Source organism: Sabethes cyaneus, chromosome 3 (assembly GCF_943734655.1).
Source record: "Sabethes cyaneus chromosome 3, idSabCyanKW18_F2, whole genome shotgun sequence".
Taxonomy (NCBI): Eukaryota; Metazoa; Arthropoda; class Insecta; order Diptera; family Culicidae; genus Sabethes; species Sabethes cyaneus.
Window position 1 is genome coordinate 224,086,233 of NC_071355.1, and position 24,852 is coordinate 224,111,084.

Below are 24,852 nucleotides of genomic sequence, written 5' to 3' on the forward strand. Positions count from 1 at the left end.
TGCAAACTAACGGGGTTCGTTTTTAATTTGAGCAACTAGCAACCCTACATATGCTGAAACTTCAAATTAAAAAGTGTTCAGATTAAAAACGGTCAAATGAACGGGGGTCCACGGTAGTCTATGGAAGGTGTGATTTGTCCTGTCTATAAAAAGATCGATCGTCTCGATTCCTGTAATTACTGCGGCATTACGATGATCAACGCCGCCTATCAAGGTGTTCTCCCAGATTTTGTTACGTCGTCTGTTCCCATTAGCAAGAGATTTCGTAGAGCAGCATCAGGCGGGCTTTATGGGGGCCCGTGCTACTATACGGATCAAGCTTTTCATCTCCGACAAATTGTCCAGAAATGTTGGAAGAACAACGTGCTCACGCATCCTTTTTTCGTGAATTTCAGGGCAGCATTGGCTATCGTGGTAGATACTGCACGAGTACGACTGATAAAAGCGACCCTAAGCTAGTAGTAGTAGTAGTAGTAGTAGTAGTAGTAGTAGTAGTAGTAGTAGTAGTAGTAGTAGTAGTAGTAGTAGTAGTAGTAGTAGTAGTAGTAGTAGTAGTAGTAGTAGTAGTAGTAGTAGTAGTAGTAGTAGTAGTAGTAGTAGTAGTAGTAGTAGTAGTAGTAGTAGTAGTAGTAGTAGTAGTAGTAGTAGTAGTAGTAGTAGTAGTAGTAGTAGTAGTAGTAGTAGTAGTAGTAGTAGTAGTAGTAGTAGTAGTAGTAGTAGTAGTAGTAGTAGTAGTAGTAGTAGTAGTAGTAGTAGTAGTAGTAGTAGTAGTAGTAGTAGTAGTAGTAGTAGTAGTAGTAGTAGTAGTAGTAGTAGTAGTAGTAGTAGTAGTAGTAGTAGTAGTAGTAGTAGTAGTAGTAGTAGTAGTAGTAGTAGTAGTAGTAGTAGTAGTAGTAGTAGTAGTAGTAGTAGTAGTAGTAGTAGTAGTAGTAGTAGTAGTAGTAGTAGTAGTAGTAGTAGTAGTAGTAGTAGTAGTAGTAGTAGTAGTAGTAGTAGTAGTAGTAGTAGTAGTAGTAGTAGTAGTAGTAGTAGTAGTAGTAGTAGTAGTAGTAGTAGTAGTAGTAGTAGTAGTAGTAGTAGTAGTACTAGTAGTACTAGTAGTAGTAGTACTAGTAGATTTTGATCTGGCCGATGTGTGATTTCTACAAATCGGCGCTACTTGCAACACAGCACGAATTGAGAGGCGAGTGTAGTAGGTTAATAATCTTTCGTAGTTCACATTCAAACTAGCTGAGGAGATCGTGTGATCTTTTGTAGGAGCGGTTCTGAGCTAAATGTAAATTTCCTGAAATACTGGGTTAACTGCAAGGTGCGAACCGAACCTCGTGATACATTCGGTACATTCTAAGAACCTTGGTTCGACCACCCCTATTCTAGAGTAGCCTACTTTCGGTGAAGCTACGTAAAGTCTCTCAATAATATGGATAAACTAGCGATGACTGAGACCTTGGACGACAGTATAGATAGTAGAATAGATCTTAGTAGAATAGATTTTCTAATCAATCCCGAAATATATTATCTCAAAAAAGTTTTCCACCGAGGTGAAAAACTCGTAAAAAGGTAAAAAAAATTAAGATTTACCGTAGAAAATTTTCAAAATATATTTTTCTTGATTTTTAATTTGTGAATGACAAAAATTTCACTGTAGCATGAGTATATAATATAAAACTATTATGGATTTACTTGGTTAAAATGTTTTGAAAGTTAAAAGTTAAAAGTATGAAAATTAGTGTAAATAACACATTTAAAAAAGTAGTCTTTTAGAATTGAAAAATTATGATTGCATGATCAGAATTCCATACGGTCACGAGAGCTTTGATAGCCAATAAACAAACACAGTAATTAATCTGTCAATAGTTTTTTTGGTTGGACATTGATAATGTAGAGTAACGAATCAAAACAAACCAATAAAGTCACTCACTCGCATTCCACTATTCCCTCAACACTTAAATGTAGATTAGAACTTGGAACAGTTTACTTTCTAGCATTTCTAGTTTTCATTGCCAGTTGGAATACTTTGATCACCGTCGAATTATTATCGAAATGTTGTTGGCGTATTTGCATGTAATTCATATCATTCATCATGCTTTTTCAATCAATCATACCCAATAAGAATCAAAGTTCAAAAATCACTCGTTCGAACCAGAAGTGATTAAAAGTGATCACGGGAGATTAACGTAAGTTAAAAATTGTCGTTCCAACACCTTATTTTAGGAAGTAACCGTTAGACAAGCTTGTAAGTTTGAAGCATTTTTGCGGAAAATTGTTTGATATCACCGCAAAATAACTGGAAACGGTGATTATAAAACTTGCTAGGGATTCCTCTTCAATAACCGTGTTTTTATCAAGAACAATCTGTACGCATATTGTGTCCCGATGGAACTATCACTCAGTTCAATTTGAACCATGTTATTAAGTCGATTTTCATGTTTATGTTGTTGTGTTATTTAAAGAACGCAGATAGCGATGTTGTGTTTTCAATCGACGCAGAATGATAGATACCACATTGTACGTCAATTGCACGACATAATACATAGTCTTCAGTTTGATATGGATCGAAAAGAAAAACAAACAAACCACCGAAAAACAAGTGTTTTACTTCTTTGGACCTCTAAAGTATGATACGTCTGTATGTTAGTTCGCCAGCGAACAGCCTCTGCGGTAGAAAATCTGCTATCGCGAACCAATCGATATTTTCGTCCCGACTGTTTCCACAGAATCTGTTCAGGCGTTAACCGTATCAAGTTTACACTTCTTGTAGTCTATCTGAACTATATATCAAACTCTTCCCATCGTTCAATGTGCCTGAAAGGTGCGTTTGTTTTTTGCTGATATCCTCGTTATATTCAAATTTTTTCTTTGTTTAGGTGTGGGGTATTACCATATTTTAACTAAGATTAATAGACTCATTATGTTGGTTTCATTTCAGCTGAAAGCTAGCGTTGGATTTCTATACATTTACACAAGTTGAAACGGTGAAAACAGGCAAGCAATTTTCGCGGGTATATGTAAGTTGTTACCTTATACGCTAATTAAATTATGGACTGTTTTAGCGATGAAAAATGAGAACTACTTTCTCGTCACAAATTATGTATGCTGGTAACTGCTGAATAATCACTGCACAGATTTATTAGCTATGAAGCAATTTCACTAACTCCAACTTCAGGATTCTAATTTTCTAAATGATGCGTAACAACTAATCTTTAAAAACTTTTTCACTAAATTGAAACAATTGCACGTTTTTTTTATGGTAGCAAACAACTTAATAACTACTGTTTTCCATTAGCAGCACAGAAACACGAAGATAACGAATTCAACAGAACAACCGACACAGCAGTGTCCCAACTTCTTAAAAATTGCACTTTTCCAACAATGGCTGGCTCCTCACACTCAGAGCAGAAACGGAAAAACCGTGGCACTAGATAGCGAATGAAAAAACACAATAAGGCAGCATGAAGGAAAACAGCCTCCTAGAACCAACACGCGCTAGATTCTACTCAATCGGGCGGTGAAAAACGGATAATCGACTCCCACTCTACGCCACTCTCTTGCTCTCTTGGTTTGCTCACCACTGCGTGGTGTGTTGTTTAGTATACCATCGAATACTTTTTAACCAGTCAGTGGGGTTTACATGTATTGCAGCAGCACCGAAACATTCACATGCAATTATGCTGTTCGGGCTGTTGATTCTCTGTCAGTGGGTCTGCTCTAAGTAAACTGCATGCACACCAGCTAGTTTCACAAGCCGGTTGCTATGGCTTTCCATGTATGACATTAGTATATTAGCTGGATGTTTTGAACAGTGCACAGTGAACAAAAAGTTACTTAGCGGTGGTCACTTTTTATAATAATTGAAAAATATTCATTGATTATGACATTTGTAATCATTTTCATCTATGTTGTAAAGTGTTTCATCATAATTAATTCATGTTTCCATTCCCTTGGGATTGGAACTGCACGGTATAGTGATGCCAAATTTTGATCACATTGCGTCAGATTGTGAGTCACTGTGTGAGAGAAACATTCTTTTACATGAGGAACAAAAGATGTTTTACAGGGAGTCAGTCACATGGTGCTCCTCCATACCAGCATGGAATGTTACTGATTACTGAGTATTGGTCCGCAGCAGTCGTAGTGTGAGGATGCCTACGAGAGAAGTGTTCAATTAATCGTTGCGAGAATCGCTCCCAACATGAAATAATCCAGCGTGTTTTTCGCTAGCTCTCTGCGATTGTGCTTCAACTTTCCACCATATTTGATGTTTAATATGCTCAATATGTTGCTTTTTGTATCAAAGTTGAATATTGTGTTGAAAGCATATCTCAAAAAAGTTTTTATTGGCTAATTTCTTAAACCGTGGAATTCAAATCAATAAAAAAATGTGTATTATTCTATACAATTTGTAAAGTTCCTCTATATTAAAACTAACCTTTCAAATAATGCTAAACATTATCGTTATTTTTTTCGACCGTTCTCCTTGTTCGGTGCAGCAGCAATCATGTAGCGTGCTGGTTACCTTTTAAAGCTAATTAGAATTGAGATCAACGCATAAATTACATCACACGTTGCATTCGAACGGTAACACTGTGTCCCAGCGGCGGTGATTGTCCGCTGATTTGACCTAACAGCAGTCCGCGCCGCAGAGAGTGCCGCTGCACTATCGTTCGGTAGAAATCAGCTGCCATCAGATATGTATAGACTGCAGAGCTGCAGTCGGAACCTCTCTCTCCAATGTATTTCAATCGCAGCTGTACGCAAAAAAAGCGGTTCTGTTCGCATATGTTCTACCTAGGCAGACATGCCCACACGTAGCATGGCCTCCGAAGGAACAAAAAAGTCACGCACAAATGCAGGTCGATTGTGCACACGGTCAGTTAAAAGTCAAAGTCTCGAGCTAGAGCTGGTTGAGAACGGAGTTTGCCATTTGAAAGCGCCCGGCTGTTGCAGACTGAATGAAACAACGACTGACACAGTAATCTACTTTTGCAGATTTAGTGCTTATTTACATAAATTTCTCCAGATAACGTAGAGCTGGAGCAGTGAAGAGAACGAGTGAGAGCGTCGGAGAGTAACTGAATGAATGTGTGCCCTCCTATATTTATACATAAATGGGAAAGCATAAGTGGGTGGCGAATTTTCATTCCAGAATCCAGAATGCCTATGGAGGGTTTCCTGTTGGTAACATAAGTCTGTCATGCACGGACCGTACTAGCACCGATCGATACCGATGTTTTGCTCTCCGAACCAACAATCATTGCTGTCAGAGTGTGTGCAAAAAATTACAGCATGTGATAGCGCGGTAGAAGGATCTGTACATTTAATCAATATCTTTGTTTATATTTATATTTATTATTAACGTCAACAGATAAATATCACCCCATTGACAGAATTAACTAACGTATTTACAAACGAGGAACATGTCTAAAATTACACTTATTTGTTTCACTAGAGACATTAAAATTAAATACAGGGTAACATTGATTGAATAGATGGAACATGCTGCGTATTAGTTCATGTAGACCATAATTTGACCAGTGCTAGTTTGAGTAATGCTGAGAGACAAGTGATATCGAAGATTGCTATGACGTATATTGATATCCAACAAACTGAGAAAGGTTGAGCAATCAACGTTAGCTTGCAGAAGATCGCAAATAAAACTTTCTTTTACCACATTGCCTTTCTCCACTAGTAATTCCAGGCCGATAAGCATGCAACGGCTTTTATAGAAGGATAAGTTCCGTGGATCCGTTCATCTGAGATGACGTAAAGCGACTCTAGTACAGGAAGCATAATTGAACAATAGACAGTTTTCAAGCAGTAGATATCCAATAAAAAGCCCAGCTGTGAAGAAGCTTTTGTTGCCACCACGTATGAAATGTGATACTTGAATGTTTGTTTTGCACCGATTAAAATTCCCAAATCCTTGAATGTGGATTTACGCAGTAAATGTAGCCTGCTAAAGCATAGCCGTAGTAGAAATTTGAATGTTTTCGTCCAGATAAAATTACCGAGTTCTTAGATACGTTCAGTGACAAATGATTAATTTGACAACATTCAGTGAAGACTTCCATCTATTGTTGCAGAAAAGTCATATCTTGTGGTTGCTTTATTTATTGAATTGGATTTATTAAAGCAAGCAAGGCAACGTCATTAAAGAATAGCAAGAAAAGCAGAGCTCCCACGGTGCTTCCTTGAGGGACTCCAGACTTATTAGTAAACACCGATGAAACACTGCTTCGCAGTTTCACACGAGGCAGCCTATTGTTAGAGTTCAGCCATTCAACCATTTTTTGGCAGGCATCAAGTCGAGACAGTTTCCATAACAGTATTGCATGGTCAATTCGATCGAAAACTGCTTTCACGTCAGTATAGATAACATCAACTTGCTAATACAAACAGATCTACCAGGTTTGAAACCGTGCTGCACCGTTGAAATATGGGCACGTGTGGGTATTTTGACCCATCAAGCGGTACCCTGCACAATATTCAAGAAATACAATGAATATAGTCATTGGAATCAAGATTTTTATACCAATTGATAGAATAATATTTACTGAATATCTGAGTGTATTTTGGTCTTAATAAAACGCTATTAAATTTGGGCTATAGTCGCCAGAAACGATGACTATTTTAGGCCCATTTATTATTGTGGTGTCTGTGTTGTTTAAATTTCCGGCAGGCCGAAGGCGCCTGTATGGTATAAACCATAACAGTTATAATAAAGCAATGCCCCGAACAACTCAATGGTTGGTACTGAGGTGGCGCCCGCCATAATTTCTTAGTAGTACAATTAACAATAAAACTGATTTTTGGCATATTGTTGGGGCTTATCAAAGGCCAAAACCACCTATATTTATTTGTAAAAACCTGAGAAATTATGTTGAGTAAACAGCACTTTCCAATGGCCTATTCGGTGGATTACTGTACTTCAAAAGCGGGCCAAAAGGGAGTCAGATGGTTTATGTCTCGGTGTTCTTCAAGTGTTGCCTATATACCGGCAATATAATCGGTCAGTTATGAGGAGTTATGAGGAAATTTGTATTTCATTTGTATGAGAGCCCTCCCTCTTACGCCCTCCTTAAAATTGGTCCCTTACCCCTTCATAAAACTGCTGGTCATTTTATCTATCCAACGACATATAAATTGTTCAGTTTCGTTTAGTAGTTTAGTAGTTATTAGCATTTGAAATCTTTCATTCAAACGTTACACTTCTATTTTCTTTTTCACAAAGTGCTACCCAGTCCCAGTATAGTAAACAAAGACGTAGTCCTACGTTAAAACACGAGTTTGGTCTATTGAAAATATGCTTGTCAAGCAACGAGGGATACAGTGAGGAGACCATGACGAAAAACTGATGGTTCTAAATTGCAAACGTGTGTGGGACACGCAGAAAATAATCACGCTAATAAGCCCCAGTAACCGTACAGTCTAGGCATAACTCATCGCTAACGAAGCACAGATCATGGATCTGATGATTCTCGTTTTCAATTCTATTCATCTGTCTAAGGCCAACGGTGCTACATGAGTCAGGCAAGGCAGTTTTCGCGGGGATATACCGATGGAAGACAGAGAGGTGATCGGAAATAGTGGACCTAACCGTGGAAATTACAAGACGCCCTCAACACGATTCCGGAAGCTGTGCACGACAATGTTCGATTGCGTGATGATGAACGACGAAATCTAACATACGCATTGGAAAAACGAACTGATCTTAGTGATTTTAGCAATTCTGTTGTATACAGAAAAATGACAGCGTAATCAGTTGATTTGTAGAAACTATGGCGAAAACAGTCCAGCAATTATGCTCTATGCTTTGTTCGTATTGCCGGTTCCTCTCTGGAGCGAAGAAGTTGAACATCGTGATATAGCTGGATGTTGAGATTGCTGGACGTTGTTGCCTTCATTGATAATGCGGATGCCCTCAGAACACAAGAGGAGATGGACCGGGTAAAGCTAACGCTGTGCCGAAGACTGCCAACCGTCTCAATGTGGATGCAGCTGCGAGTTGCGACCGATTGAAAAGTTATGAGCGAACCTTAAACGGAGGATCTACTTCAAAGATGTCGTAGCCAAGCGTAAAACGCTACTTCTCGCTGATTGCCAAGACCACGAAAAAGTTAAAGAACATGCCGATATCCATCTTTTCATCGCCGTGAAAAATGTTCCGGCCAATTGTTGTGAGTTCGCCCGGTAGGGCATTAAAATATTTTTAGATGGCTTAATAACCGTTAGCTTTTATATAGTTCCAATCCAGGTATGTTAGCGTTTTGTTTATACAAATTATTTGACCGACTTCCTGTCGTGTTATTGTTATAATCATGTTCCCGTAATGTATGGTTTCATTAATGAGTAATGACAAAGTCGCCAGAATACACCAACGACAGTGTGTATTGACCCTTCTTTTCGCTTTTCCCGCCTTGATCTGCGTTAGCGTGACATTTCGGCATCCTTGACAAAGACCTGATGATTTGGTGCCCTCTCGTTTGAAGATTTGACTATGGACTTCAACACTATGGAGTACGGATTGCGGCCAATAAAAACAAGTAGTTTTGACTTGCAACGAAAACCGGAGCGTTTCTACGGACGATTGAATTTATTGGAGTGTGGAGCGTAATACATCGTACAAATATGCAGGTGTGTGCGTTGTTTACTATCATAGGCTACATCTATAACTGAATGTCTTTTAATCTACCGCGAAGCATGGATAAAGTACAGCGTTCTCTACCTGTTATAAGTGAAATCTAGATACATAGTAGTAGACAACACGAATTTTATAATGTATAGAAATGAGCAGTCGACTCTGAATGCTCGATCGATAACTGGTACATACTAGGTATTAAGATCTATCCGAATGAGTGTTTCGTTCACGATGGTCAGTAAGTATTGATTTCAACTGAAGCACTAAATCGTAATTTGTATCATTTTTTGTATATCTAAAAATTAACGCACAAAGAATGACTATTTGTTGGTAGGTACACACTAGTTTGTATAGTAAGAGTAATACTTATTTCGTACAGTACAATAAATAGCTTTATATACGATACAACTATTATTTGCAGCATTTGAAAACTCTGCCGAATTTTGAAAAAATCTATTTACAGTAATATCGATCGTCAACTTTTTCACAGTAATCGCACACTATTTGGCAGCAGCGTCCATTCGTGAAGCGGCAGCGGCATTTTTCAAACGTTTTGACTACTTTGGTAGTGTATCCTCGACCACAGCAAAGCGTTGCGCAATTATCTGGGTGCAGGCATCGACGACCTCGAGTAACGGAACAGAATGTCGGTGACGTTTCGAAGTAATAAAGTTGATCATATGATGCATCCTGCTAAAATATATTTTGCTATTAGAAAATATTGAACGTACATTCAATATATCAGTCGTACCTTTTCTTTCAACTCTTTGGGAACAGCTCTTCGTGATGTTTTATTATTAACCGGAATTTTTCGAACGGCATGGTGATATTTTGTCCGCAGTATTGCAGCGGTCGCGTTGAAATCTCCTAACTTTCGCCAGCATGTTTTCAAAGAGCACGATCCTGAAACTCCATGACATTTACATCGATCGTTCATGGTGGATGTAACTGTTTGGATTCCGACCTAGAAATTTAATCAATTTAACACTGTTCAGAAAAATCCAGTGCGACTTGCACCACTTATCAAACATACTTCACTATCATGTCGCAGCATTTCCGCTACAGGATCGCCATTAGCTGGTTGGAGCTCCAGAAAGTTTCTCGTGACTCGTTTGCCATGTTTCAGGTTGTCACTGCAACCACCCCATTTCCAGGCCAGCCGTGTGGCTTCCGGTCGTTTTTCGGAAGCACACTGGCATTTGGACATTTTTCCCTCAGCACAAGCTCGCGCCACGGAATGAGTGATTGCCGCCGCCGTGAGGGCATGCACAAATGCTGTTTCGCGGTAAACCTGTAAATAGAAATCATTTTAAATTTCACATAAACAATAGTTTTAAGATTTGATTGTAAACCTTCTTGAATATGTTCCGTTTGCCCCGTGTTTCGATCGAACAATTCCAGCGATCGTAGCGAAATTGTTCCTCACAGTGCGTTACAGCTAGCCGGCGTGCCTCCTTGATAGCTTCCGGCAGACCTACATCTCGGCGGCACTGGTGATTCTGTTTGCGCGTTCCGGACAGATAGCGACAGGGTCCAGGTGATTTGGTCATCGGGCTGAATACCGCCATCACGGTATTTTTCGCCGGTAGCGTTGTCTCCTTGCTGTGGTGAGAAATAGTAAAACGCATGAGAAAGCTTAGCAGTTCGTAGTGTATTGGAAAGCTCAATAGTCGACTAAAAGCATGAAAAACTATGCAACGACTCTGATTGAATTCAAGTTTGCATACAAGTTTTTCGTCTTGCTGTTGAGCTTTAAAATAGCGACATTGTTTTTGAATCAGCGTCGTCGAAACGTCGATTTGTTGTCTCAGTAAAGTAAATTCAGGCGATATAGTAATACACAGAATTAATTACCTATATAGGGGACATGTATATAATGTGGCACAGGCGGGCAATACGCCCCAGTTTGTTTGTTTGTTTGTAGCACAAATTAAAATGCAAAATTAATGAGAAACCTTTAAACTCGATGCAAACAGCCTACTATGCAAGTTTGTCAGCTGTCATTGGCAGTCAACCCAAAAGAAAAATAAATTTGTTTTTTAACAGCTTCCGATGTAAATTTTTGGGTCGTTTCCGTAAGCTTTTTTTGTGGTTAAAATTTGTAAATATCCTGTTGTTGCGTTTCGATTGCGTAAAGTGAAGCTCTAAAACAATATCTCAGGCAAAAAACCGGTGAGGAACGCTTAGTTTGCTTAATTATTTAATATTTTTCCCGCCATATCGTACGAGGCCAATATGCCCCACTTGCGACGGTGCAATATGCCCCATTGCAGATGTGGCTATAAATACAGATAAATAGATATAAGTGAAAGTCTATTGCCACTATTAACCTCAGTTAGTATTGTAAAATAAAAGTGCTAGGAATAATTTATTAACCACGTCTAAATTCCAGGTAAATTGCAGATTACTTAACAAAGTGGGGAAATATCCCCTACTTGCAGTATAATATGCCCCTTGCAGAAAAGAAAAGCTATCCCAGGAGACCGACATGAGATTTAATTTATATGAAAATACAATATTTTGACAATATCTAGAAAAGTTTAACTTTCTACTAAATAGAGGAGGCATATCAATTGCACAAATACTTAAAACACAACGTGGAGCGTAATATACTGCAGACGCATAGACGAGAAACTCAAATTTTAGACGCCGTTTTTAAATAATTCCTAGCATTGCTATTCTACAATATTAAAGGAAATAAATAGTTGCAATGGATTTTAAACTCAAAAATTAACATATATTCGTAGTTGTAATGTTAATCTTGGGAACGCAACAAACATTATTGCTGTATAGTTGCTTATTAAGCGCTTGATTCCTGAACATTGGCTGTATAACGGTTGAATAATCTACTGTTCAAATAAAATATTTGTTGGGAAGCCCGTTTGAAATATATCCATTTATTCTTAAGGGGGGCACATTATACTACATTACCTTACAGGCGCGTCACTTACCGTTTGTCGCCTCGTCTGCAAATGGCTTGTAGTATACGGAACTGCAGGTCAATGAGGTTTAAAAAGGTGTGGAAGAAGAAGGCATTTGATGGTATTAGTGGCGAAAAATCAGAAAACGACGTCAAACTACAAAAACAAACCACGTCGTACAATGGAATTGGTTTTTGTTCATGTGTGGACCAAAGTTACGTGCACATCTAATGGAGACGTTCCTATGACATGCGCGGGTGACATTGGCGTAGCTAGCAAATTTCCCTGGAGGGGGCCTAGGGGGTGCCTTTCAAAAAAATTTTGATAATGATCTTGTTACTCCTGCTGACACCGATAGCACAAGGTTTTGTAGGGAAATACCAGGCGGGATTGATGAGGATCCGCGCAATTACCAGAAATATCGGGAGTACAACCTGTCCGCGCATCACATCTTTATTAATTTCAAAGCAACATACGATACAGTCGATCGAGACCAGCAGACGCGGCGAAAGTTGGGAAAAGGTGACGGCTTATTTTGCATGCTATTCAACATCGCACTTGAAGGAGTGGTCCAACGGAATCGGAATCTAGAACGAGTGTTCTAAACATAAATGCGGCCAAGACCAAATACTCAAAGGAAACAAACGCGTGCCTCTCGCGGACGGGAACTGTTGATGGCGACGAACTAGAAGTGGCAGATGGGTTCGTGTATTTGGGATTGCTGGTGCACACGGACAACAACACTAGTAAGGGGATCTAGTTGCACATTTAAGCGAAATTAGAAAGGAAATTTAAGGAAATTAGACTTCCTTTGCCCTTCAAAAACGCTAGGCATACGCAATGCTCGATCGGAAGGTACTGCGGACGATATTTGGAGGAGTACAAATTGAAAGCGGAGAGCAACGGAGATGTATGAATCATGAGCTATAAGCACTGTTTGGAGAGATTGCCATCGTCATCGTCAAACAGCTTGAAAAAGAAAATACCTACACAGCGGGAACATATACACTGAGTTATTTCCCGGTTTCCAATTCCAATGAGGAAAATTTCTGGAGGAGGCCTGCAGAATTCTAGAGGGGGCCTGGTACCCCAGGCACCCCCTCTAGCTACGCCAATGGCGGGTAGAATTGCTGCAGACGATATTCGGTGGAACACTGAAAGCAGGGAGGGCGGAAACATATGAATTACGAGCTGCAGATATCGCTTGGAGAGATTCCCATCGTAGGGTGACTCGCGTCTTCCATTTTGGACATTTCCATTTGCTTTTGCCGCAAATGTCCAAAATAGACTGCGCGTAACGCTTGTCCAAAATAGATAAGTCAACTAATTTTGTAGGCTCTGTTTTGATACATTGTTCGTCAAGTTTAAAATCAAGCTGTAGCCGTTACGCATTTTCAGTGACTGCATACTTCGTAAAAATCCTGTAAATTTACGTCTTTTGATATGCACGTAAATGGAACATCGCAAATCATATTACGATTTTACAGTAAAAAATATCGTAGTGTGTGTTGCATACATGTAAGCTTCCATGGCTTCCAAACTCTTTGTTTACAGCTCAGTATCAGCGAAACAGCCTTTAGTTAATATTTATCGAATCATTGCTCAAAAAGATCCTAGCACGCATTGGTTTTCTTGATTTAAATTCCACCGTTATGAGCATTGAAGCATAAAGCAATTCTAACTGTCAAATTCAAATTACACCACGCGAAAACATCATAGTTGCTCGGCACAAATATGCATTTGGAAACAATTTAATAAAATCAAGAACAAAACAACAGCAGTGGTTTCTGTTACCTTACAGGAATTAAAGATTTGATTCGTTTTTATCAGTAGCACATCTTTGCCACAACACAATAGATTCTCTTTTCACTACTCTTCCAATGAAATGGCAAATGTGAGTTCGTGACTCGGACCACTACCTAGTGATGGTTAAGATACACCCAAAACTCTCTATTGTGAGCAACGTTCGGTACCGACACCAGCCTCGGTTAGATCTCGCGCGGCTGAAGCAACCAGATGTCGCCGCAAACTACGCACATTCACTCGAAGCTGCGCTCCCGGAAGTGGACGAGCTGAACGAAGCCCCTCTCGAGGATTATTGGAACACCATTACAACAGCCATCAGCAGTGTAGCGGAGAGCTCCATCGGACAAGTGGCACGAAATTAGCGGAATGATTGGTTTGACGATGAATGTAGGAAGGTTAGGGACGACGAGAACGCTGCGCGGGCGGGTGAGATGCGCAGTGCCACACGTCAGAACGCGGAAAGACACAAACAGAAAAAGATGCAGCGAAACCAAATATTTCGGGAGAAAAAGCGCTTTCTGGAAGAGAAGGAATCTGCAGAGTTGGAGCGGCTGCATCTCAGGAAACGCGAAAGTTCGACCAGAAACTGAACGGATCCCGCAAAGGCTTTGTGACGCGAGCTGAAATGTGTCGGGGTAAGAATGGCAGTATTCTGACGGACGATCGTGAGATGACCGATAGGTGGAAGCAGCACTTCGATGAACATCTGATTGGCGCCCAGGCGGAGAACCATGGCGGCGGGGAAAGAGATTTCGACGGTTGTTCTCTACGGGCGTGAAACATCGACAATACACTCCTTCGAGTGCTCGGAGTTTTCGAAAGACGAGTGCTAAGGATGATCTTCGGCGGCGCACAGGAGGACGGAGTACAGAGGCGGCGGATGAACCATGAACTCGCACTGCTCTATGGCGAATCCAGTATCCTAAAGGTGGCTAAGCCTAGATGGATACGATGGGCAAGGTATGTGGCAAGAATACCGGAGAACTATCCTGCAAAGATGGTGTTTGCCTTAAATCTGGTAGGAACGAGACGAGCAGCGAGCAGGATTGTTAGACCAGGTGGAGCGAGACCTGGCGGAGAGTACTCGGTGCCGGAGAAATTTGAGAGCGGTAGCCCACAACCGAGTTAACTGGAGAAACCTTGTTCTAAGTAAGTTGTAAAAGTAGACAAACTAGTCTAAGTCCCCCCTAACAAAAAAAATCTTGTTCTACCGGTTTTGTCTTAGGATGGCAAACCACTTAACATAGTAAATAAGTATTTTCATAGAGGGTTATTGTAGAGCACATTTTTTTTAGCTCTGGCGACGGAGTGACAACCGGCACGAAACAACGTCATCTCACGACACGTCATCTCACATGTGCATAACATGAATAGCGAAATATATTGCGACATTTGCCCTTATTTAGACTACCCCGATTTACACGATTATCAGTCGAATCTCGCACACGATTTCGCTCAAGAGAAATGAAGTGAAAAACAAGCGCAACCAACAAAGAAAAAGAAGTCAAACTCATAACTCAAAAAAACCACTCTAGTGTCAGATTAAAAGATTAATTAAGTGCAATATGCGGTATATTTCATTAGTATTATTAATATATTCGAATATATATTCGAAAAGTTCGAAAACAGACACTGGGGAAGCCTGCAAATTGAAGGCGAAATACGTATCTGTCAACAATAAAATATACATAGTAGAATTAAATTGGATAGGGTTTATTTCTAATTCCCGTCGTAGTAAGTAAAGCCATTCTAATTTTCATCATTTGTTGGATGGATTCAATGAATACTCCAAGAGTTCTTGTGCTGATTTGACTAAAACACACTTACCTTCCGATCCGTGAACTTTGAAATCACTGAAGAGCGATTATAATTGCATATTATTGAAATTACGCAACTGACGTTATTTCTAAAATTCGTCGTACCGTTTTAAAATCCGTCCATCAACATTTTTCATCGTCCGAACTAAAAATCACAACAATGTTTACGAAGCTAACGCGCATGTATTTGTGTAGGACGGGATGACAAATGTTATTCTGCAAAATTTCTGCAGGTCAGGCAAGTTTTCCTGGCTGTAGAATAACGATGCGTGAGCTATTTTCATTTATGAATGACGGAAATTAAAACGATTAGTCGACATTTTCTTCTTCGTCGCATGAAAAAACGTAGGAAATTTGGCTGGTAGGACTTCTTTAATGATAAAAAGCATTTAAATAGATCTTAGCTCACTTTGATTGATCGCGTATGAGAGGACAACAAACTAAAATAGTAGGGAACAACTAGTTTTGCAGTGTGTCATAAAAATGCTGATATTTTTAACAATTTGTGTTGGATAGGACGGGAATAGGCAACTAACACGAAGCAGCAACATACCCTAAGTTTTCTTTTTATTTAATTTTCAAATTAATATTGGTTACTTCTTTTGAATGCCCAGTATCTTTACCTCATGAAGTGAGTTACGGTGTGTTCACTTTGACATGACAGACAAGTCGACTAACATGGGGCGAAAGCATGTTTGTGAAAATTTTGTCACATGTGAATATGCTCTTTTTGTGCTCTTCAAAAATAAAAGGCTGACATTCCGAATTGGGGTTTCCAACTTGTACAAGGTGAATAAATCCAGGTACTTATTCATTCGGCAGCTCGAGATCTTTTAAAATTCTTTTTCATATTTATATTTTGCCAACATGTCATTTAGCTAATATTCAGTTCTATGAATGGGTTGTTGAAATAATTTGGGGACACGACATGAAATATATTGCATTGATAGAACACACGAAGTATCTACTCGTTTTCTGCTTCTTTCAGGAAGGAAGGATAGAGCTGGTTTTCCTCCGTATCCCATTTTAAACTCCCATAGATTTGAATGGGGTTGTGGATTCCATTCCAGTGCATTCTCCAAGTCGCAGTGAAAAGTAACGGTACGTTTTGTTGAGTTCTGATTCTGTTGTTTTTAAATATTTTCACTTGAGTTGAGTTTTGTTATCCTTTTTATACTTAACATAGAATGCGGTAAACTGAAGGCAGTCAGTAGATGCAAATACGACCTTCCCCACAACGAAAACGAACCGTAGCGTATGGAGCATATTAATGCAAATGGGGCTTGTGATTTCTGAGATTTTCATTCGCCCTGGGACGACCGATGCTGGAATGTCGCGCGTCCGCTTTACCGGACGAGGATGTTGCGAAGCTCAGTAGGCTTGTCGGTGTTTTGAGGAACCTTCTCTGTCCAAAATAGGTTTCGATTGCTGCACATCTTATTATAGAAATTAGGAATCTGATTTTGGTTGGTTGTAAATAGGAAGCAAATGGGTTTTGTAATGAAACAAAAAAAAAAAAAACGAATAGATGATGCAAACATGTACCTATTGTTAAATATCAAGGAATTAATGCCAACTGTTAAATTCTGCTTCATTACATGAAAACTAGCATAATTAATTATTGAATTTGGCACTACCTGTCTGGCTGATAAAAGCATACATAGGAGCATTGTCGCTGCCTTACTTGGTAGTACAGTTTGTACTTTTGATCCTTTGACACACATGGACTAATGATATTTCTCTAGCAACCCATTCAACTGCCATCCGGGTTAAATGAAACAATAACACAAATATTTCGATTGCAGTCACTTGTTGAATGGAAATCCTTCCTACATGTGCTGAAAACTGCTTCATGTGCTTCAAGAGGGTTAATCGAGATGGAGGGGTGGGAGAGTTGAAATGTCATAAAGGAGAGTTTTTCAAGGCAGACAGAAACCATAAAATAAATTGCCACAATTTTTCGGTTCTCTGATGTTATGGGAATTGCAACCCGAAGAGACGGGGTTGGTACGTCATTTTGCCCTATTCGCACACTAAAAATATGCTCACCCACACATTGCTCCTGAAGCTGGAATTATTAAAAGCATTTCGATTTGGCCGCACGATAAACAAGGATTATCATTCTTCAAACCGAGTAAAAATCAATTAAAATTCCACCAAATCGTTGTCATTACTTTATAAAATATTCATAAATTAATTAAAATATTTGCCATAAAAGTCACCCACAACAGTTTTTGACTCTTTCTCTTTGTTTGCTGATGAAATGGTACAGTTGCCTTTGTGTGTCTCTTTTTTTCGATATTTCTGTGGCCACCGTCGCCGTGGCTGCTTTATAAATACCACCGAGTCGCGTGCACGTTTCAACCACACATTGGCACCTCGCCATGGCGATTACCAGCTTCAGCGAAACGATTTTGGGGTTAATTATTGTTAGGGAAGTTCCTGTGGATGCTAGTGGTCTGTAGAGTATAAAGCAAATGGTGCATGTGTTTTCATTCAAGCAAATGTCCTTGAAATTCTCTGGCAAATTACGTTAATGGAATGTGCCAGCAATCGAAGCTGGGCAATCTCGTCCAAATAGCGAAATACTAGGAATTTGTGCTGACTTTGCACTGTTCTGTATTAATAAGTAGAGACAATGTTTGTTCTACTCAGCGACTTAAAATATTTTAAATCGACACAAGTTACACTTAGCAACCATCTGATGAATCAATGAATGAGAAATTGATTGTATTTAAATATCATAAAATTGACAAAAGGTATTCTACTGTAGCACTATTGCGGTTATGGATATTCAGCGTTGTGATTTCAACAAAATAATTATATTTAACGTTCGAAGTGAGACTTAATAATGTATTTTTTAAAAAGTCATTGACAAAATAGACAGCAGGACGGATAGAAATTTGGTACCAAATATCTACTAAATAGCCCCAGATTGTATATTAGTCGATTTTAACACGTAAATAATATGATTAATATGATAAGTTCAATTCATTTTTAAATAGCAATTACATTTTGCTGAACGTTCGATAATTCGATTTTGCTGAACTTTCGATTCTGTTAATAGCACTAGAGGCACTGACTATATAGCAAAAGCGGGCACTGCCAATACAGATATATTTTTAAAACGCAAACAATTCAACATTCGATAGCCATTTATCCAACCATGTTCAAGTCACTTTTGGTTTCCCGTAAACTCCTGCCATCAGATTTTGTACAGCTATCTTCATTCACTTCGTTAATTGTAGAACGTCAGTTTGTTCTAAACGACTTCTCGCTTAGAGCAGGTTTTTGGGTGTTTTTTAGGTTACGACTGCATAGTTATCGATTTAGCGTGCTGTGAGAGTTCTTGTCCTCGGGTACCACTTGTATCTTTTAGACGATATATCGGGATTACGGCTTTAGTTCCGTAATGGTAGAATGCAAAATCCACCAAAATTCCATTTCAGTATGGCAGATGTTTTTTTTTCAGATACTCGTCCACGTAAATTTCCAAGTTGATGATTCTGGTTGCCATGAAAATGTCGCTTTTCAAGCTACAGGCTGAGATAGTCTGCCAAACCAGATATTTTTATGCGAGCTTCAACAGTTTCATATGCTTGAAAATGTCTGTCGCCTTCTCCTTCTAGTTGACTGTGGGAGATTCCCTGCCCAGTAAGCTGTTTGAAGCCTACATTGATCCGTCGTCCATCACCTTGGAAGGTACAAAACAAGGAGTGTTTCAGGATTTTCAAATGTACAGTCATTCGACAATTATGGATCAAACACAATTGTGGGTCATTTTAGTACTAGATACTAATTTTTGTTTAAATATCAACTAATGATTAATCAAATTATTATCATTCAATTAGTATAATATTTACGCATTAATTGGCAGATAAAACTAAAATGACCCATGATTGTGGAGTGACTGTACGATTAAAATAAACGCGCGAAATTTTTGAGTCGAGCTTGAGCTTATTTATGGAAGTTTCGCGAGCATCTCCACCACTTTCGTACACAAGACCAGGACGACTGGTGAACGGTGGCAGTAATGGTTCGATTTTGACGGAGAATTGTGTAGGAACGAGGGAAGAAATCTAATCACAAACGAGCACGAGGTGATCGACAGATAGAACCAGTTCTTCGATGAGTATTTCAATAGCGATATGACAGAAGGAGTTGCAACGGAAGTTAACTTAGGAGTGCCTACAAACGATAACAGTCTGCCGGCTCTCGATACGGGTGAGATTCTGCGAACAATAGGTCAGCTGACGAATAATAAAGCCGCCGGAAAGGACCGACTCTCAGCAGAACTTTACAGAAATGGCCTAGCCGCTTGTAACGGTACTTCACTAGATAATTTAACGAATTCGGCAGAAGGAGAAACTACCGGAGGAGTGAATGGAAAGCGTGGTTTGTCCCATTTTCAAAAAGGACGATCGGCTGTAGGATTGCTGTAATAACTGCGGCATTACGCTGGTTAATGCCGCCTACAAGGGGCTCTTACAGATATTGTTACGTCGTCTATCCCCAATAGCAAGAGAATGGGGTGGGGTAGCATCTGGCTGGCTTTATGGGGCCACTCTCCGATAGACCCTCTAGATATGTCGCTAATACAAAGTGCCCACGCTTCACATTTTCATGGATTTCAGGGCAGCATACGATACAGTCGAGCATGAACTGGTAGATAATGCATGTGTACGGTTTTTCGGACAAACTGACGCGACTAATCAAAGCTACTCTGGATCAGCTCAGCTACGTGCTCTCGAGTCCTTTCGAATCGCGTAGAGGGTTGCAGCAAGGGTATGGACTATCCTGTATGTTATTCAATATCGCTATTGAAGGCGGCGAGCGGGATACGATACGAGAGGAACGATCTCCAGCAAGAGTATCCAAGGATACAGATAAAGCGTCGAAAACCAAATATACGGTAGGAAGAGGCTGCAGAAAAAACAATTTTTCCCTCCCACGGACAATGACTATTGGTAGTGATGAACTGGAATATTTAAGTTCGTATATATGGGATTTTTGATCACCGCAGAAAATATGTAATACCTAGTAAGGAGATTCAACGATACGTTCAAGGCGGAAATCGAGCCTACTTTTCCCTCCGCAAGACGCTTTGATCCAGGAGCATACGTCGAGTACAAAGCTGACGATGTACAAAACGCTAATCAGACTAGTAGTTCTCTACGGAGTTGAGACAGTAACTGTGCTTACGGAAGACATACCTGCACTTGCTGTATTTGAACGAAAGTTATTGCGGACCGTTTTCAGTGGAGTACAAACGGTTAGCGGAGTACAAAGGGATAGCGAAAATTGGCGTATGGTTATGAACCACTTGGAGAGATTCCCATCGTACACCTGGCGAAAGTTAGGACACTACGGTGGGCCGGTGACGTCGCAAGGATGCCGGGCGAATATGCAGTGAAATCTGCTCTCTTCAAGTACCCCACCGGTACCAGAAATAGAGGGGCCCAACGTGCCAGATGGCTCGACCAGATTGAAGCCGACTTGCGTGTGTCGAGATGGGCGATGAATTGGTGACGAACAGCCTAGGATCGAGTACAGCGGAGAGGAATACTTGGTACTGTAAGTCATTCTGAGTGCCATTCCGGCTCTAGAAGTAAGAATTCCGAGGATTTCCATTTAACATAGTGGCCGATAAGATTCAACCATTTCAATCCACTTATTGGTGAAAGCAACCTTTTTAATACCAACACATTCATCCTATAAAGTTGTAATCGACGCGACATCAAGACATAATTTAGCTGTGATATTTAATTGATTTTCCTAGACAGGATCTTCTTTTGCGCGTGTAATAGAAATTTGTACGATACGAAAATATCTGGAGAAGCTGAGTTTTCATAACCAGGGTGTCCCGTCGTATTTTTATCTAGAGTGGGTTATTGTATCAAGTTGGGCATACGTCAAACCATATTTTTTAGTATATGACATTTTCCGAGCAGTTTCTATACATTTGTTATATAGCATAGCAACGGTAAAAAAGCTTCGGAGCGTTTTATTGTTGTTAATTGAGCTTCGTTCGTGAAGGCCATTCCGGTTTCATTTATATAGCTATTTCATAAGAGAATAGAGTGGTAGAAACGGTTGGAGTTAAAGTAGCTGAATCTACCATAGTGATTTGAAAAAAAGTCACCAGATGGCCAATAAATTTATTGGTTTGAATTTTCCAGATTTTATCTGGCAGCACTAAAAAATCCAAGTAACAATTTGGGCTGGGGGAATTATCACTAAACAAGAAACATTCTGTAATAGTCAATAAGCTGTACTTGACTATTTGCAGACTAAAAAGAATTGACTGAACGAATCAAGTGGAACACCTTATGGAATTATGAAGGATCGATAATAGGACATCGCCTCTCGTTTCTGATAAAAAAAGAACAGAAGTTGGCGCTAGTGTTTCATCATGCGCCATGCGTGAGAGTATGCTTGAAGCAATCACTGTTTTTCTGTTGAATACAACAGATGTCGTTACTTTGTAACGCATATTGTACATATTGGAAACAGCCCAATTTCGCGCGACAATAAATTTACTCAGCGCAGCAACAGTACTCCCTCATGCATCTCAGTTTTATTTGTGTCTATCGCTAATCCCAATATAACATTTGACACCTGAACCAATAAATAGTTGTTAAACATTGTTTTTGTTTATCGCGTTCATGTTGCGAAATTTAATTTCTTCGAATTGAAAAGTCGCAAACATATTACGTACGGTATCAAAATCACTTTTTCGAGCTCACGGAAGAATAGTAGCAAGATGATATGGAGAGGTATAGGGAAAGTTTGTTTTTCATAAACATTAGGCAGAAGTTATGAGAATTAAGCATAACAGAGTGGCTGTACCACAAATAAAATGTGATTAGTGATTGTTTTGTAGGTAGGTAAATATAGATAAGTAAGAAATTTTGATTTTACTACCACTAGAAAAGCGCCATCTCTTGAAAAGCAACGGTTCGTGTGTCGTTAGTAGTCAGGGAAAGAATCTGCATAAACAAAATTATTGATTCATGTCGTACGCACTTACGGAAGAAAAGTTGTTGTATTCTATACAATTGTTTTGGAGAGCTAAATATTGTGATTTTATTATCTGGAAGATTCTTGAATTGATTTGAACGAAAATAGCACCATCGGAGAAACAAAAGCCTATTGGACGGACAAGCAATGCACACTCATTTTCTCTACATTTTCAGTTTCTCCGGGTGAATACGGAATTGCTGCATGATGCCTAAATATTTTCAAGTATTAAATTCATAAATAATTACTGATTTAATCCAAGTTTTCAGGAGAATTTCGTGAGATGCGCCAGAGTTTGTTTTAAGATTTTTTTATAAATTAATTTTTCCCTCACCATACACCAATTTTACCCTGGACTTATATTCGAACCTTCAGCTCTCTTTGAACCTTAGATGTTGCAGGGTTGAACCGTGTCTGTACAGTTCGAAATAGGCAATAATATAATACATAATAAATAAATATTGTTTCTCCATTTACAGATTGTACCAAGACACTTAAAAGCATTAGTCACTCTTTATGGTCATTCACTGTAATAGATATTTATTACGACTTTCGTAATGTATTTTTATGAATACGTAAAATTATGACGCCAATTGCATAAACATAATAATCATCTACTGATTTATGTCTGTTGATTACTGGCGAGTAAACCGGTTCTGTCATCTCCGAGAAACACGCGCCCATTCGTTTACGTTACCCACACATATAGGCATTGCCTAATTTGGCGGATGATTAATCAGTTTCAACATTTTCGACTAAGTTTTATGAATTTGAATTGTATCACAAATGAAATACACAAAGTAGACGTGTCAAGATTTGAGAATATAATGACAAATTCGATGTTCTAAAATTGGGATCTACTGGTTTTGCAATTTTTGCATTAATCTTGTATTCAGAGTTTCCATTTTTCGAAAAAGTTGATCGTTGGTATTGATATACGATTTTTAATTATAGTGCTACCGTACTTAATGAAATGCTGGTTGATGATTTGAAAAAAAAGCTGAAATTTCAATGTCGTGTAGATTTAGAAAAAACTTGGTATAAAATAAACAATATTCAATCATAATTGGTATTAAAGTGTGGTATACATATATCAATATTCCTTACCTATTAGAATTGATGATATCATTACACTCACTAATACACCAAATAATACTAAACAAAAGCACACCATAAACGAGCATCTTCTCCGACGGTATTTCCATGGGTTCAGGTTGCGATGAACACGTTTCTTAAACTTTTGTTAATTAGTAGGTACTCTTTCGAAGATTAGTGAACTTGCAACTGTACGTTTATACGTTCAACAACCTTAACTGTGTTCAAACTAGCGAAAAACTAATCTGCCTATTCCCGAACGTACGCCAGCGTCGAGTAATCCTTCCGGGCGAATTGGTCATACTGCCGATGGCTGTCGAACATTTTGCTTATTTCCTCTGTTTCAAACATATTCATGTATGGTTCGAAAAAGTATCTTTATGCACAATGTAATCGAAGATTTTCACGTTTTTTCTGCTGCGGCCATGGTGTTACAATAAGGTAAAAGTTGATCTTCTCACAACTAATAATTAATTTACGTTTTTCACAAGATGTAAACACTTCCGGTAAGTTGGCGGGAAACAGAAAAAACAGCGTCTAAAACAACTTTCCAGTAGTTCATCAATAATAGCAGGAAAAACACTAGAATAAATTTGAATATTCCACAACGCATACACACAAGTTACTCACAAATGCTTATCGAATTGCTTAAGCTCGTTCGAATGAGTTGTTATCTTCTTCAAACATACGCGAAATATTTAGCGTTCCCCGGAAAACCGGTTTGTTGCTCAATTTTACTTTTCTTCGCTCACGTTCCTCAGAGTAGCCGATTTCAAAATGTTGCGCGTTCCATCGCTCGTGAACCACCTGCAGGAAGCGGAAGATCCTGCACGACTAGTAACGTAAATTACTTCGGGATTGCTACCCCTGGCGGGCGACCTGTTCTCGCTTGAACCGTTGCTTGTTACCGTCTGACGTGCCATGTGAGTGAGCATGCGAACGGTGCATTCCAGCAAACGAACGCGCGGCGCAATTTTCGAAAAACAAAACAGACGGCGGAAAACATCGCCTTCGTAGCACCAGCGTAGGCAGGCGAGGTAGCAAGCTCTGGTCCGCTGACAGCCGCCAGTGCTGTGCTAACTAGCGAGGGCTGATGTGCGATGTTTTTCTCTATGCGTGCCTCTCAATACGCTTTGGTTTCGCAGGGTGCGGTGGTGTAATAGAAAAAGCACAGTCCGAGCCTCTCTTTCGTTGGTGGGAAATCTGGGCAGCAGGGGAATGGGATGCTGCGTGCTTTTATGTGACATATTCGAAACACACGCGCATGGGAGGAATGGTTCGAAGCAGTGTCGTTTCCGTTCGAAATGAAGATCGTCTGTCTGCCGTAAAATTTTGAATTCATGCCAGCTAATGGCTTATACAGCCAGCTTAATGCGGATTTTCCCTTTGCTTTCGTAAGGGAATGGCCGTGGATTTGAATCTTAGTAGAACCTGGCCATTCGATGTCAAAATGACTTTATCAAACGTTTATTCTCAAGCCTCTTTATGCCCTTGCTTCATACTAAATTCTATATTACCACGAAGAAGCACTTTTAACAGTGCAAAAGACAGCATT

The 24,852-nt window shown here is 39.4% G+C and overlaps 2 protein-coding genes across 2 annotated transcripts in view; both read right to left on the reverse strand.

Moving 5' to 3' along the window:
* LOC128744176 (sodium bicarbonate cotransporter 3) overlaps positions 1 to 3,481 on the reverse strand; it is an 84,387-nt gene extending 80,906 nt beyond the window's left edge. Inside the window, exon 1 of the mRNA XM_053840991.1 lies at positions 3,021 to 3,481. The gene's annotated coding sequence lies outside the window, so the exon portion shown is untranslated. The remainder of the gene's footprint in view (positions 1 to 3,020) is intronic.
* Positions 3,482 to 8,913: 5,432 nt separating this feature from the next.
* On the reverse strand, positions 8,914 to 23,407 carry LOC128740790 (protein Wnt-4). The gene is made up of 6 exons (XM_053836355.1): positions 23,310 to 23,407; positions 20,402 to 20,404; positions 9,991 to 10,240; positions 9,672 to 9,929; positions 9,390 to 9,602; positions 8,914 to 9,328 (listed from the first exon to the last, which is right to left on the reverse strand). Exons 1-6 carry the CDS (start codon positions 23,405 to 23,407, stop codon positions 9,092 to 9,094), a joined length of 1,059 nt encoding a protein of 352 aa, XP_053692330.1. The 3' UTR covers positions 8,914 to 9,091.
* Between the last annotated feature and the right edge of the window lie 1,445 nt (positions 23,408 to 24,852).